This window comes from Haematobia irritans, chromosome 4, assembly GCF_050003625.1.
Source record: "Haematobia irritans isolate KBUSLIRL chromosome 4, ASM5000362v1, whole genome shotgun sequence".
Classification (NCBI taxonomy): Eukaryota; Metazoa; Arthropoda; class Insecta; order Diptera; family Muscidae; genus Haematobia; species Haematobia irritans.
Genome location: NC_134400.1, coordinates 183062720 through 183075758, shown reverse-complemented (window position 1 = coordinate 183075758; position 13039 = coordinate 183062720). Strand labels below are relative to the sequence as shown.

Sequence of the window (13039 nt, the reverse complement as noted above, 5' to 3'; positions counted from 1 at the left end):
ATGCAAACCCGAAGCACCAGAGGTCTCTGCCTACATAATGTCACGAAGTTTCCATCTATAGGGCTGTTTTCTTTTAGCACTGGATGCAACTTTTGTATGGGCTATCCAGAACATCGTTGCACTGGTGTTCTATCCAGAACATCTCATAAGGCAAGTTGCGCCAATGTTGCCAGATTATATTTTGATAAAGTGACGCTTCTTCAATTCACAATAGCAATTTATTGTGACTAAATTATCGAAAAACATGAAATTCAAAGTGGTACAGTGTCATAAATAATCGCAGCAGTAAATATTTATTACTATTTGAGCTCTTCATACATTAAAAATGCAAGATTTCACCTCTTTTCTGTGATTGTTTTTAACCAGCTGATGACAGCCCTGCCAGCATTTCAAAGTTCCATTTCATCTTCATCGCTACCACAGACTCGTAAATGTCACTACAACCATCCTACTGTGATGGGGGGCAGCATATCATAAAGTACAAAATGTACTTCATGCATGTATTTTGCCATCACTACTTTTACAAAAGCCATTTTATTTTTTGTGAAACGCCAAGCGCAACCAGCTTGTTATATTTTATTTAAATAAAAACGAAAATAAAGTTCTGAAAACATAGATTTTACGCTTAAAATTGTGAAAGGTATATTGGTGAACAATTTTTGATTTTCCAAATGGAATAAAGTGATTGTTTTTCAAATATTTTACAGGCACGCTGCCTCCATCGAATAAAAACACTGGCTGATAGACGCTGCAACATGTAACTCGCTACTTGTAACTCTACCTCATCATTAATGCAAAAAATTATGTTAAATGTGATGTGATAGTGGTATAAATGTTATATTTTTAAGAATTTGTAAATAATTAATCAAATTATTAAATATCTAAACAAACGTGTTTTACTCGACCACAATGATTCTTTTACCACTATCTTAAAATGTGCTTTTTCTGATTGTTTGGAGGGTCTCTTATTGGCGTCGTTCTAAATTGATCTATAAAGGCACCTAATAATTGCACTCATGCGAAACCTTTTTGTAGTAACTTGGCGTGGTACAACTTCTCAATAGTGACGGCGCTTTTCGGACGAGTTTTTGATATCGTATATAATTGTTTTCAACGTACTGGGGATTCTCAGAAGCGCCCCCAAATTCAAAAAATGTTGGCAGGGAGTGTTGCATATTTGTGGAGATGTCTTGGATAAACGAGTACTCTGTTTTCTTTTAGTCCTCCACGGTTTAGGGTATCCATTGCTAAAAGAAAACCGCCCTTATGTGTCTTTCCAAGGTATTTTTGTTTGCGCCGGAAAATATCAATAGGGCTGTGTTCTTTTAGCACTGGATGCAACATTTGTATGGGCTATCCAGAACATCGTTGCACTGGTGTTTTATCCAGAACATCTCATCAGTGCAAGTCGCGCCGATGTTGCCAGATTGTATTTTGATAAAGTGACGCTTCTTTGATTCACAATAGCAATTTATTGTGACTAATTTATCGAAAATATGAAATTTGAAAGTGGTATAGTGGCATAAATAATCGCAGCAGTAAATATTTATTACTAATTGGAACATTTCATACATTAAAAATGCAATATTTGACTTCTTTTCTGTGATTGTTTTTAAATAACTGATGACAGTGTTGCATATTTTTGGAGATGTCCTGGATAAACGAGTACTCTGTTTTCTTTTAGTCCTTCACGGCTTAGGCTATGCAGTGCTAATACTACGTTCGCACTAGACACGAAATTTCGCTATTTAGAACCAAAATCTCTTTACAAATCTCAAGTGTTCGGACTGGCAAAATAACGAGATTTCGTAGATTTGAGGATTTAACAGCTGTTTGTAAATATATCAATACAAACACAAACCCGTATTTGTACACGCACACACATTCATCTACAAGGAAAATTGGGGCAGTGATTTTGTTGAAATCCTCTACGAGCCAGCTGATATTTGCCTATTAAAAATCTACTGAGATCTAGGAGGATTTCGGCCAAAATCCTCGTTTACGAGGATTTCGTGTCTAGTGCGAACGCAGTATAAAAGAAAACAGTCCTATTGACATTTATTCGCTTAAAACTGCATCCTATTAAATAGATTCTATTTGAGTTAGTCAGAGAGTATTAAGATAATAAGAGGACTAAAATTTCTCTTATACGAAAACAACAAATGTCAACCGTATAGATGTCGCACAATGCCTTCAGCTTTGGTATTACCGACGCTGCAGTCGAAGCGCTGTTTTGATAAATTCTTTATAAAAGCATCGGCAGTTATAATTTCAAATTGTCTGCCAAAAAATTTAATAGAATGAAAATATTTACAAAAAACAACATTTGTTACTACACCCTCACAAAAAATCGCTTCTGTAACATATACTCCCAAACATATTTTGCTTCAAGCATATACATTTTTGGGTATTGCCCAAACATTTATATGTTTGATCTCTTCCAATATATAATATGTTTGAAAGCATATTGTTCTAAACAATATATGTTTGGGTAGTCTAAGTTCCAAACATTTTGTATTTTTGCATCCAAATTCAATAATGTTGTCTTCCAAAAAACAATATGTTATTATGTGAACATATAATATGTTTGGAAGCATTTTGCACCCAAAAATATTATATGCTTAAAAAATTCTCCCAAACAATATTGTGCTCAAAATTTTATTTATTTATTTATATATTTACAATCATAATGAATTATGAAAATAAACAGGTAATATAGGTGCTAACAACATAGGTTTTCGACCTGAATGCTCAAAATTTTGTTTCTGCCTAATTGTATATTCCCCCACATCTTTCTCACTTCCACGAGAGTTTTTAGTTCTTAGCACCTTTTTCTGTAATACAAACATTGTAGAAGAAATTATTCAATTTTATGATTTTTTATTTTAATTTTACCTTTTGCCGGACGGGGATTCGAACAGCGCACCACACAGTTTGTAAGGATCAAAGAAGTAGCTGATCAATTGCCCAAGGAAAAATAAAATGTTAATTTTGTAATAACAAGCAACAACCACCAACTTAATTCAATATCGCTCCCTAAAAAATAGCGCTCCCTTCTACATCCTATTTTTCTTACGTTTCGTAAGGCCGGCAGAGAACTGAATTGGGTGACGCCGACGCAAACTGTATGATATTTGAGAGAAGCGCCGTCAAAAACTGCGTAACATTAGATACATTTTCTCATGACTGTCATCTACTGTCGCAGTTTCGCTTAACAGTTTCGTTCTCTTGTTATCTTAATACTCTCTGAGTTAGTATTATGTAGAGTTCCCACCCAGTCCCTTTTAAATGAAGTTATCATTCACGGTAAAGGGTTGAAAATTCAAAAATAAAGGGTTGAAAATTCTAAAATAAATATCAGTACTCGATGAAACATTTGTATGAGCTGCCAGATTGCATTTTGACGTTTCCTCGATTCATAATAGCTATTTATTTTGGTTAATTTGTCGAGTAGCATGAAATTAAAAGTGGTAATGTGTCATAAATAACAACAGCAGTAAATATTTATTACTACTTTAGCACTTTATTCATTAAAAATTCAAGATTTAACTAGGCTGATGCCAGTGTTGCACATTTTTTGATATGTCGTGGATAAAGAGTACTCTGTTTTCTTTTAGTCTGTCAGGGTTTGGGTATCCAGAACTAAAAGAAAACTGGCCTATTATTTTAACTTAAAGGCCAGTATGCACATTTTCGGTAGCAAAAATCTATTTAACAGCCGGTTTCTGTATGTCGATCGAGCTCTATACATCGACTGAAATGGAAACAAACAGCTTAATTTATAACCAAAAAAATCAGCTGTTTCTGTGCATGTCAGTCGATCGACATACAGAAACAGGCTGTAAGTCTCCTCCAACAAATGGTTTGTGTAGAGAGTGTAGGGAAACATAATGTACACAAATTGTATTGAAGCTGAACGCTATTTCCATTTTGTATAAGTTTTCTGTCATTAGCGGTGATTTTAAGAGCTAGAGGAAAATTTTCAAAAAAAAAAAAACTAAATTCATATTTTTTTTTGATTCGATAGTATATACTCTTTCCAACATTTCGATTGGTATATCACGAATAATTGCTTCAATATTGTCCATTGAAGCGGGCTTGTCCGTATAGATATGAGCTTTAACATAGGCCTACAAGAAATAGTCTAAAGTAGTTAAATGACACGATATTACCGGTCTCCAACGTGAAATAAAATGTTCCCAGAACTCGACTCTCAATAACTCCATTGTTATGCGTGCTTTGTGGCATGTTGCACCGTCTTGTTGAAACCACTTGTCATGCAAGTCAAACTCTTGCATTTTAAGGCCAGTATTAAGTTGGCATTATCGCGCTAAATTAACCATTTTTTTCTTTCATTTTACCGAATATAAACATTTTCAATTTTTGCATTGGATCATTCGCCATCAATTTATAACAAATTTTGCAACAATAAGATATAATTTTATTCTGTTTTGCAGATTTAGTTTTGACTTTAGCGGCTAAACTCGAACTTAATACCCACCTTTAAGCCTAGTACTAAGATCACGTTTTCGCACGAAAAACTGTTATACTCCATATAAAAAACGTTAGCGCGGAATAAATGCGGAATCTTTGTTTTGAGCATTTTCAAACATATATTTATACAACCCTGGATTTTTCGCACCAAAAAATAGGCAGGCATATTATTTCGCATAAATAAGTTAACACCCCTGGGTTTGAGACCCTATTTACGGAGATAGATGGAAATATTCGTTTTTCGCAGAAACAAACGTAGTACTAAGCATTAGGAAAAAAATATCCATTTCTCCATAATCCATAATCTCACGGTACACCCAAAGAAATTTGTTAGTAGGGACAGCAGAAAAGTCTGCTAAACCAAAAGAAAGTCTGCTGAAAAAGGGACAGCAGCCACTGTTTGCTGAAATAGCAAACATTTCCTGGTGAAGCTCGATTATACTAAAACATGTTTTATTTTGACTAAAACAAATAAAAATGTCAACTTAGGAACTATCCTAACATAATTAAGATAATATTTTATGAATATCTATAGGATTTGACCAAAAATCAGAATATTTATCGAATTGAGGCATAACAGCAAACAAAATGTTTGCTGATCGTATTTAGGAGCTTGTAAGTATTTTACAGTGCAAAAATATACCAAAAACTACTTTTGGTTCTTGGTGGTTCTGCTTTGGGGAAAAATTTATAACCTAAAAATTTTATAAATTGTTGTTCATTAGGCCCTGAAGTACAAAAATATAACAGCAGACATCGACTGCTGTTTTTAGCAGACTTTTTTCTATGAGTGTAGGGAAACAAAACACGAAACGTGCGCTATTTAAACTAGTGTTGCCAAAAAGATAATCGCTAAAAAATCACCCTTTAGTTGTGGAATTTAATACTACCGAAAATGCACTAACAGAAAACAAGTCTACTATTAAAGTGGGTATTAAGTTCGAGTTTAGCTGCTAAAATAGCTAAAGTGAAAACTGAATCAGTAAAAAAAGGCACACAATTATACATATTTGTTGCAAATTTTATTATAACTTGATGGGTAATAGCCCAAAGCAACTTTTCACAGTTTGTATTACTTAAAGTGGATTAATTAAGAAAAGTAATCGTGAAAAATGGCGATTTTAGCGGCTAAACTCGAACTTAATACCCACCTTTATGCTTAGTACTAAGTTCGTTTCTGTGAAAAACGAATATCTTCATCTATCTCTGCAAATAGGGTCTCAAACACAGGGATCTTAACTTATTTATGCGAAATAATATACCTGCCTATTGTTTCGTGCGAAAAATCCAAGGTTGTATAAATATGTATCTGAAAATACTCAAAACAAATATTTCGCATTTATTCCGCCCTAAAGTTTTTTATATGGCGTATAACAGTTTTTCGTGCGAAAACGTGATCTTAGTACTAGGCTTTAAGTTTAAAAAAATCCTTGGGGCATATTTAACTTTGGTCGAAACAACACCTTCGTTGAGAACGATTTTACTTTCCCATATTAGGTTTTCGAAACGTTGAAAATTCCAAATGTATAAGCGTACTTACACGCAAAGAAGAAAAAAAAAAAACGTTTGGAAAACGTGTACCGAAAACGTTTTTCTTTTGTTAAGAGTTTTTTGAATTGCTTCGAAAATTTTAAACTTTTATCACCAAAAAATTCGTTTGTTACAAAATTTTTATTTTTTCAATAAAAAAGTTATTTTTGGAACAACAACACAGTCCATTTTGTTTATATCAAACACTGTTCTTTTCTGACTTTAGCTCTTTAATAAGAAGCATTTTACAGTTCAAAATTTAATATACTACAATGTAATGTTGAACATTTTTTCGGAATCTTCCGAACATATCTGGAATATATCTTAAAAAAAAACAACAAAAAACAAAAAAAAACTTTGGTCGAAGCAGGGATCGAACCCACGACCCTTGACATGCAAGTCGGACGTAGCAACCACTGCTCCACGGTGCCAAACTAAATGTTTGTTTCTGTTAAATGAACTTTGTTTATTCGGTTCGTGGGCGCCGCAAGCTATGCTATATAAATATAACTTATATGGATATTTATCTATTGATGACCATAACAGGTACATAGCTCAGTGGTTAGTGTGTTGGCTTACAAAGTGCATGGTCGGTTCTCCGTCCAGGCGAAAGGTTAAAAAAAATTAAAAATTCATAAAATCGTATAATTTTTTCTACATTGTTGGTATTACAGGAAAAGGTGTTAAGAACTAAAAAAACCTCGTGAATATGAGAAAGATGTGAGGGAAAATGCAATTAGCAAGAAAACAATGCTTTTGTTTTTGAGTTTGTCTTTATGAAATTGTTTTTACATCCTAGAAAAGAATAAACGTTTATCACAAAAAGTACATACTTTTCTTCCAAATTCACTTCCTTACAGCGAAAAGCAAATAAGAAACGAACTTTGTTTGTCTAAAATTTCGTTTGGGAGGAAAGAATTATTTTTTTGCGTGTATGAATAGATCTAAAAAAGTTATTCTTTCAACAGTCCCATTCACTACACGGTCGATTTACGAAAGAAAGACCCCTCCTAAATGATTAATAAATAAAACAATTATATGTATTTTATAATAAGTTATTGAATTTTATTTCTCGTTTTTTTCTTCTTCTGATAAACAAACAAAACTTTTGTGGAGAATGCGACTCAAGTTTCTTAAAACAAGATAAATTATGGTGAGAAAATAAGATGCTTATAAGTATAATACTCTTATAATATTAATTTGTACGAAAATCAGTCATTTTTAATTAATAATATAAAATAGAAATTTGATAATAAAATTGCCAATTTACTTTTATGCCTTATAGACAGTTACCAAAGCAAATCCAAACGGAACAGTTTATTATTAGAATCAATACTCAATCAAAGAAATAGGGGAAATGATATGTACATTGAGTAAAAACAAAAAAGAAAATCCAGATGCTTTAAACTGTTTCAGATCTATTGAATGTTGTGCTTAATCCTTTTCCCGATAGAGTATATATTCCAAGTTGTTTTTTATGAAATCAACTTATTATTTACAAGTTTTTTTTTTCATATGACACTCTACAAAATCAAGAGTTTCATTTAAACTCCATGTTATTTATTCTTTAAAACTACTTTTTAGATTTTAATTTGTTACAACTTGTTTGGATGCAGGTTTAATGCTTTTTCTCAATATATTTTCCAATTGCGATATTAGTCCTATTGCTCTGAAATTTTCTTTAAATAAAGCAAAATCTTCTAGAGGTTTCAAGTATTCCAGTGCCTGATCGTATGTTTCTAAATCTTTTATATTCCCATTAGTGTCAGCCAAACTACTACTTGGTGAGGGAGATGAAGCGTTGTTACGATCGGTAGCTGTGGTTCCCTTGTCTGTTATAGATTTTGGAGTACTCGAACGCGAATTACTATTTGTTGCATTTGATGGTGATGCAGATGGCGGATTGGGAGTCGATGTACCGTTATTATTGCCATTCAGAAGTGGGAGTTTTATTTTGAAATTATCATTAATCCTAATCGGCTCAGGATGAGGGGAACCATTTAAAATTGGTGAAGATCGTTTGCTCTTTGGCAAACTATCTTCGTTTTCCTGAGTAAGAGGTCTTTTAATTGCTGGCGACGATGTTCTCTCAACCTGCAAGGGATCAATTGGTGATGTTCGAGATGACTGGGACGCTGGCCTGGAAGGCTGGTGTTGTTGGGGGGAAGGGTTTTGTTGCTGAAAGGGTGGTTGTTGCTGTTGTACGGGTGAAGCTCGTTGGCGCATCTGTTCTTGTTGTGGGGATGTACCATTTTCCTGGCGATTAGGCGATGCTTGCCGAGCTTGTTCTTGCTGCTGTTTTGCCGGAGAATGAGACACGGGTCGTGGAGGTGTTTGTTGATGCATAGGCGGTTGAGTTGGGTAAGCGGTTGCCTGAGGCTGATAATGTCTTTCATGGGCATAATAATCATGGTATGCATTATAACTCGATGCTGGATGATGTAAGCCTCCAGGATGTTGACTGTAAGGATTGTATCCATTTGTGGGTGGTTGTTGAGGTGGAGGCGGCGATTGATGATGATGTGGTGGAGCCTGGTGTGGAGGTTGCTGATAATAATTCTGTCCTGGATGGTGTTGCTGGGGGTAATATCCTCCGGGATGAGACATTTTCTGATCAGCATAACCATTTTCTTGGTCATAACCCGTAGGTGGCTGTTGTTCTTGTTCTGTTTCATCATCGTCTTCGTATTCACCATACTGTTTCATATAATTGATATATTGCTCGGGGACATTTTCAAAGTTTTCCATGCGTTCGGGACTAGTCGGTGGGAATAGATGTTGTAGGTCTTGCACAATGTCGGGAATCCAAAGAGATGGACCCATGGGTTTCAATTGGTTGGAAGCTAGTTTTTGAGCAAATCCTGACAGATGGCTTTCGCGGAAACGATTTAACCAACGGTTGTCAGCGGTGAAAGTTTCGCAACCAATTATTTGTTTGGCTGTTTCGGCTTTTTCCTTAATCATTCCATGGGTAATGGAGCCTCGTAGTTGAGGATTTAAATTTGCTCGAACAAGCCATTCGTATACCACCGCATTTATGTAAGCGCATTTACGACTACGTTCAATTTCCTCCATCATAGCCTGTTGTTCAACTGCCTTCAAATTTGTTGGAACCTCCAACTTCAATGTAGGCACTGCACTGCTGGTTAAACGGCGACCTCCTATGCAATGAGGATGAAAATGCTCAGCGCACAATACTGGCTTCTTAAAAGGTAGTATTCGACTCAACGACGCCTGGCATGCTTGAGTCCAAAGTTTATAGAATGGATTGTCCGGACGAGGAAATTGGAAAAACTGTAAATTGGGATTGAGTCGAGAATTCGACATGCATCCAACGATGCAACATCGTCTTATAGTGGGCATTCTATGTCTAGTTTTCTTAATTCCTTGTGAGAACTCTATTTTGTTGGGTTGGTATATACGGTTGGTGGTTAAGGTTGCTATTGCGTTCTTCACGCCACAGTAGTCGAAGGGATTTTTATATCAGCACACCGAGTACAGTGGGGAACTGCAAAGAGACAGAAGCAAAAAAGGAAGAGAATTACATTTTGAAAATACACAACAGGGTTGTTATTAAAAAAAAAACAACATGGCAACAACGAAACGAAAGAAAACAACACGAATGTAAAAGTTGATAACAAAACAGTAAAAATTAATTCATTTTAATAATTAAATAATTATTAACGACAAAAAAAAATTAAAAATTATGTTAAAATTAAATACCGTTTATGGTATATACATTTTCCATATATTTCGTGCATTCTTAGTAATGCCCTTACTTGCAATATACCGTTATCTTATCTGATGTTACGTTGTGGCTTTTTAGAGAGTAAGAGTTGCCAAATTACAGTTAAAGGTCATCAACCCTGATGCATTTTCTGGGTCAAACGATCACGATGGTGAATTCCATGTGACCCCACATTTTTTTCTCTAACTTTTTTCTGTCTTCATACTGTACATCTTATATATAAACTTTTTAAGTGTAGAGACAAGTTTTTTTATAGTATTGGTACTATGGCAAAGAGATTAAAGGGTGATACGGTCAAAATTTGGTCAATATAAACTTGACGCATTCCTTTCAATTTTGCATTTAAAAAACCTGAACACTCCTCATTTTGAAGGTGTGTGTATGTAGAATGTTGCTCTTATTTTGATTTTGGAATTCACTCTTCAGTTGTCAAAATGCCGTCCAAGCAAGAAGAGCAGCGTATCAAAATTTTGCTCGCGCATCGCGAAAATCCAAACTACTCGCACGCAAAGCTGGCAAAATCGCTAAAAGTTGCCAAATCAACCGTTACAAATGTAATTAACGTTTGTCGACAGCCAGGAAGTCTTGATCGGGGGGAAATCGAAAACCGGAAGCCGCTGAGACGACAAAGAGAGTTGCCGGTAGTTTCAAGCGAAACCCTAACCTCTCTCTCCGAGATGCCGCAAATAAGCTGGGTGTATCGTCTACAACCGTGCATCGAGCCAAAAAACGAGCCGGACTATCGACTTACAAGAAGGTAGTGACTCCAAATCGCGATGATAAACAAAATACGACGGCCAAAGCGCGATCCCGGAGGCTGTACACGACGATGCTGACGAAGTTTGACTGCGTGGTAATGGACGACGAAACTTATGTCAAAGCCGACTACAAGCAGCTTCCGGGACAGGAGTTTTATGCGGCAAAAGGAAGGGGAAAGGTAGCAGATATTTTCAAGCACATAAAACTGTCAAAGTTCGTAAAGAAATATCTGGTTTGGCAAGCCATCTGTACCTGTGGCTTGAAAAGCAGCATTTTCATAGCTTCCGCGACTGCCAACCAAGAAATTTACGTGAAAGAGTGTTTGAATAAACGCCTTTCCTGAAGAAACACGGTTGTTCCGTACTGTTTTGGCCGGATTTGGCATCTTGCCATTACGGTAAAAAGGCCATGGAGTGGTACGCCGCCAACAACGTGCAGGTGGACAAAACCCTCCCAACACGCCAGAGCTCCGCCCAATTGAGAAATACTGGGCTATTGTCAAGCGGAACCTAAAGAAGACCAAAAAAACTGCTAAGGACGAGCAGCAGTTCAAGGCAAACTGGCTTTCTGCGGCGAAGAAGGTGGACAAGGTGGCTGTACAAAATCTGATGGCAGGTGTCAAGCGTGAGGCCCGGCAATTCGGATTTGGAAAAGCGAAAGCCTAACTGAATATTTTTCTTGAATTTTATACTAATTGAACTTGAAAAAGAAATTTAATTTGATTTTTTAAATAAACGATTTCACCGATTTACACGAGTTTTCCCTTGACCAAATTTTGACCGTATCACCCTTTACCATAGACACCAGCTACATTTACAAATTGTTAAAATTTATTTTTAGAAACAACTCTACGGAAAATTGATGGAAATTGCCACTGAGGGACTTATCTCTGGACTGGTACTGGCTCTAGTTTATCGCAATTTTTATATTTTAATATAATTTATTAATTTCTATACCTTCTTGATATTAAAATATGTAGGTCTAACATTTAATTAAATACAATTATTAAAATAACCTATTGCTCAATATATTCCAAAAGTTTTCCGTTCTGTTGCGATGTATCGATATTATTGTAATTATTTTATGCACACCAACAAAATTACAAACGCGGTTTTTAACTGGACATACAATTTTGTTTATTAACTCAAAATCAATAAATGAATAATTATGGTAATTCTTGTAAAAATGCCCTATAATGAAAATACAAATACAAAAACTCTTCTGAAATCTATGTGGATTTCAGCGAATATCCACTTTAAGAAGATGTCGAGCCTAGTATATAAACAATTTAGATAATGTTGGACATTCCCTCCTTAAGTGTACCATTTTCCCAGCCTTATTTTTTAATTTAAATACATTAAAATATTGAATATCTCATGGAAACCCAAAACCTGTGAATACCCAAGAAAAGATCCCTAAATATTATATTTTGTCCTTTGGTTACCCATACATACTAAAACTTGATATACATGCTATACCCTTTTAATATACGAGTATTGCATAAGGGAAGCCCCATTAATAGGGTTTGCTTAAATTTCTGTCCTGCAATATATTTACAAAAAACGAAAGCATCTGCCAACTCTGAAATTATATACAAAAAAAAAAACTTTAGCAAAGAAGAACTCATATATGTAATGAAGAGGTCGAAATAACATCGAGAAAAATATTAATACAACTTGGCTTTGGAACCCAAATCAAGCGCATATGTTCACGAACCTCGACAGCAACGACAATCAATGGAGATGACGACGAGTTCTACATAGAGCTATGTGCTGGTTTTCAGTATGTGGCAAGAACTAAAATGAACAACGGGTATCCGGTGCTCATTTCCTTCGTCCCCCATTCAACCGCATCCCCTTTGACAGCAATCAGCTTAAAACTTCTTTCTTGATTCCCTGTTGTTCGTACACACTGTGGTATCTAGCGGGGTGTCCAACACAGGGAAAATTTTCTCAACTTCTCTATTTCCAGAACACGCAAAGTATGGTTATCGTCATAGAAAGGCAACATTTACGATTCGATGACTGGCTGTTGCAGAGAATTTTAGGTAGATATATACACATTATAGCACTATAGGGTATTTCCAATAGTTGTTGGCATTTTCCCCCGGGCCACCATCCCGTAGAGAATGTATATGAAATATTATGGGATGATTGAAAAAAAAAAAAACTTTTCATCTACCAAGAAAGGAAAGGAAATCTTAATTTTTTCTTGATGATATAGAGATAGCACGACCAAACTGGAAGCAATGGATGTTGGTGATAATGGCTATTGAAGGACGATGTTAATACCAACAAAAAATCCACCGTAGGTACTTTGGATTCATTGCTGTCGAAATGAAATATGATGATGGATTAACTTTTGGGTACAGATGGGTACTGTTATCCTACGATGTATATAAGTACATAGATAGATATCATCCTCTAGTTCGAGGTAAATGTACATATGTACCATATTTATTTACTTTCAATAGAAAGAAAAAAAAATAATTTCTCTTCAGGTTTATGT

At 35.3% G+C, this 13039-nt stretch overlaps 2 protein-coding genes and 1 long non-coding RNA gene across 5 annotated transcripts in view; 1 reads left to right on the top strand and 2 right to left on the bottom strand.

The window, feature by feature from the left end:
- Positions 1–13039, bottom strand: part of LOC142234966 (uncharacterized) — a 30908-nt gene that overhangs the window by 2008 nt on the left and 15861 nt on the right. The window lies entirely within an intron of this gene.
- LOC142234975 (uncharacterized) lies at positions 387–890 on the top strand. Its single transcript, XR_012721763.1, has 2 exons — positions 387–640; positions 708–890. It is a non-coding gene; the product is annotated as an uncharacterized LOC142234975 (long non-coding RNA).
- Positions 7066–13039, bottom strand: part of LOC142234964 (uncharacterized) — a 134323-nt gene continuing 128349 nt past the window's right edge. For all 3 annotated transcript variants that reach the window (XM_075306168.1, XM_075306170.1, XM_075306169.1), the window contains exon 2: positions 7066–9532. In XM_075306168.1, coding sequence (XP_075162283.1) covers positions 7612–9387 — 1776 coding nt within the window. In that variant the 5' untranslated portion in view covers positions 9388–9532 and the 3' untranslated portion in view covers positions 7066–7611. The remainder of the gene's footprint in view (positions 9533–13039) is intronic.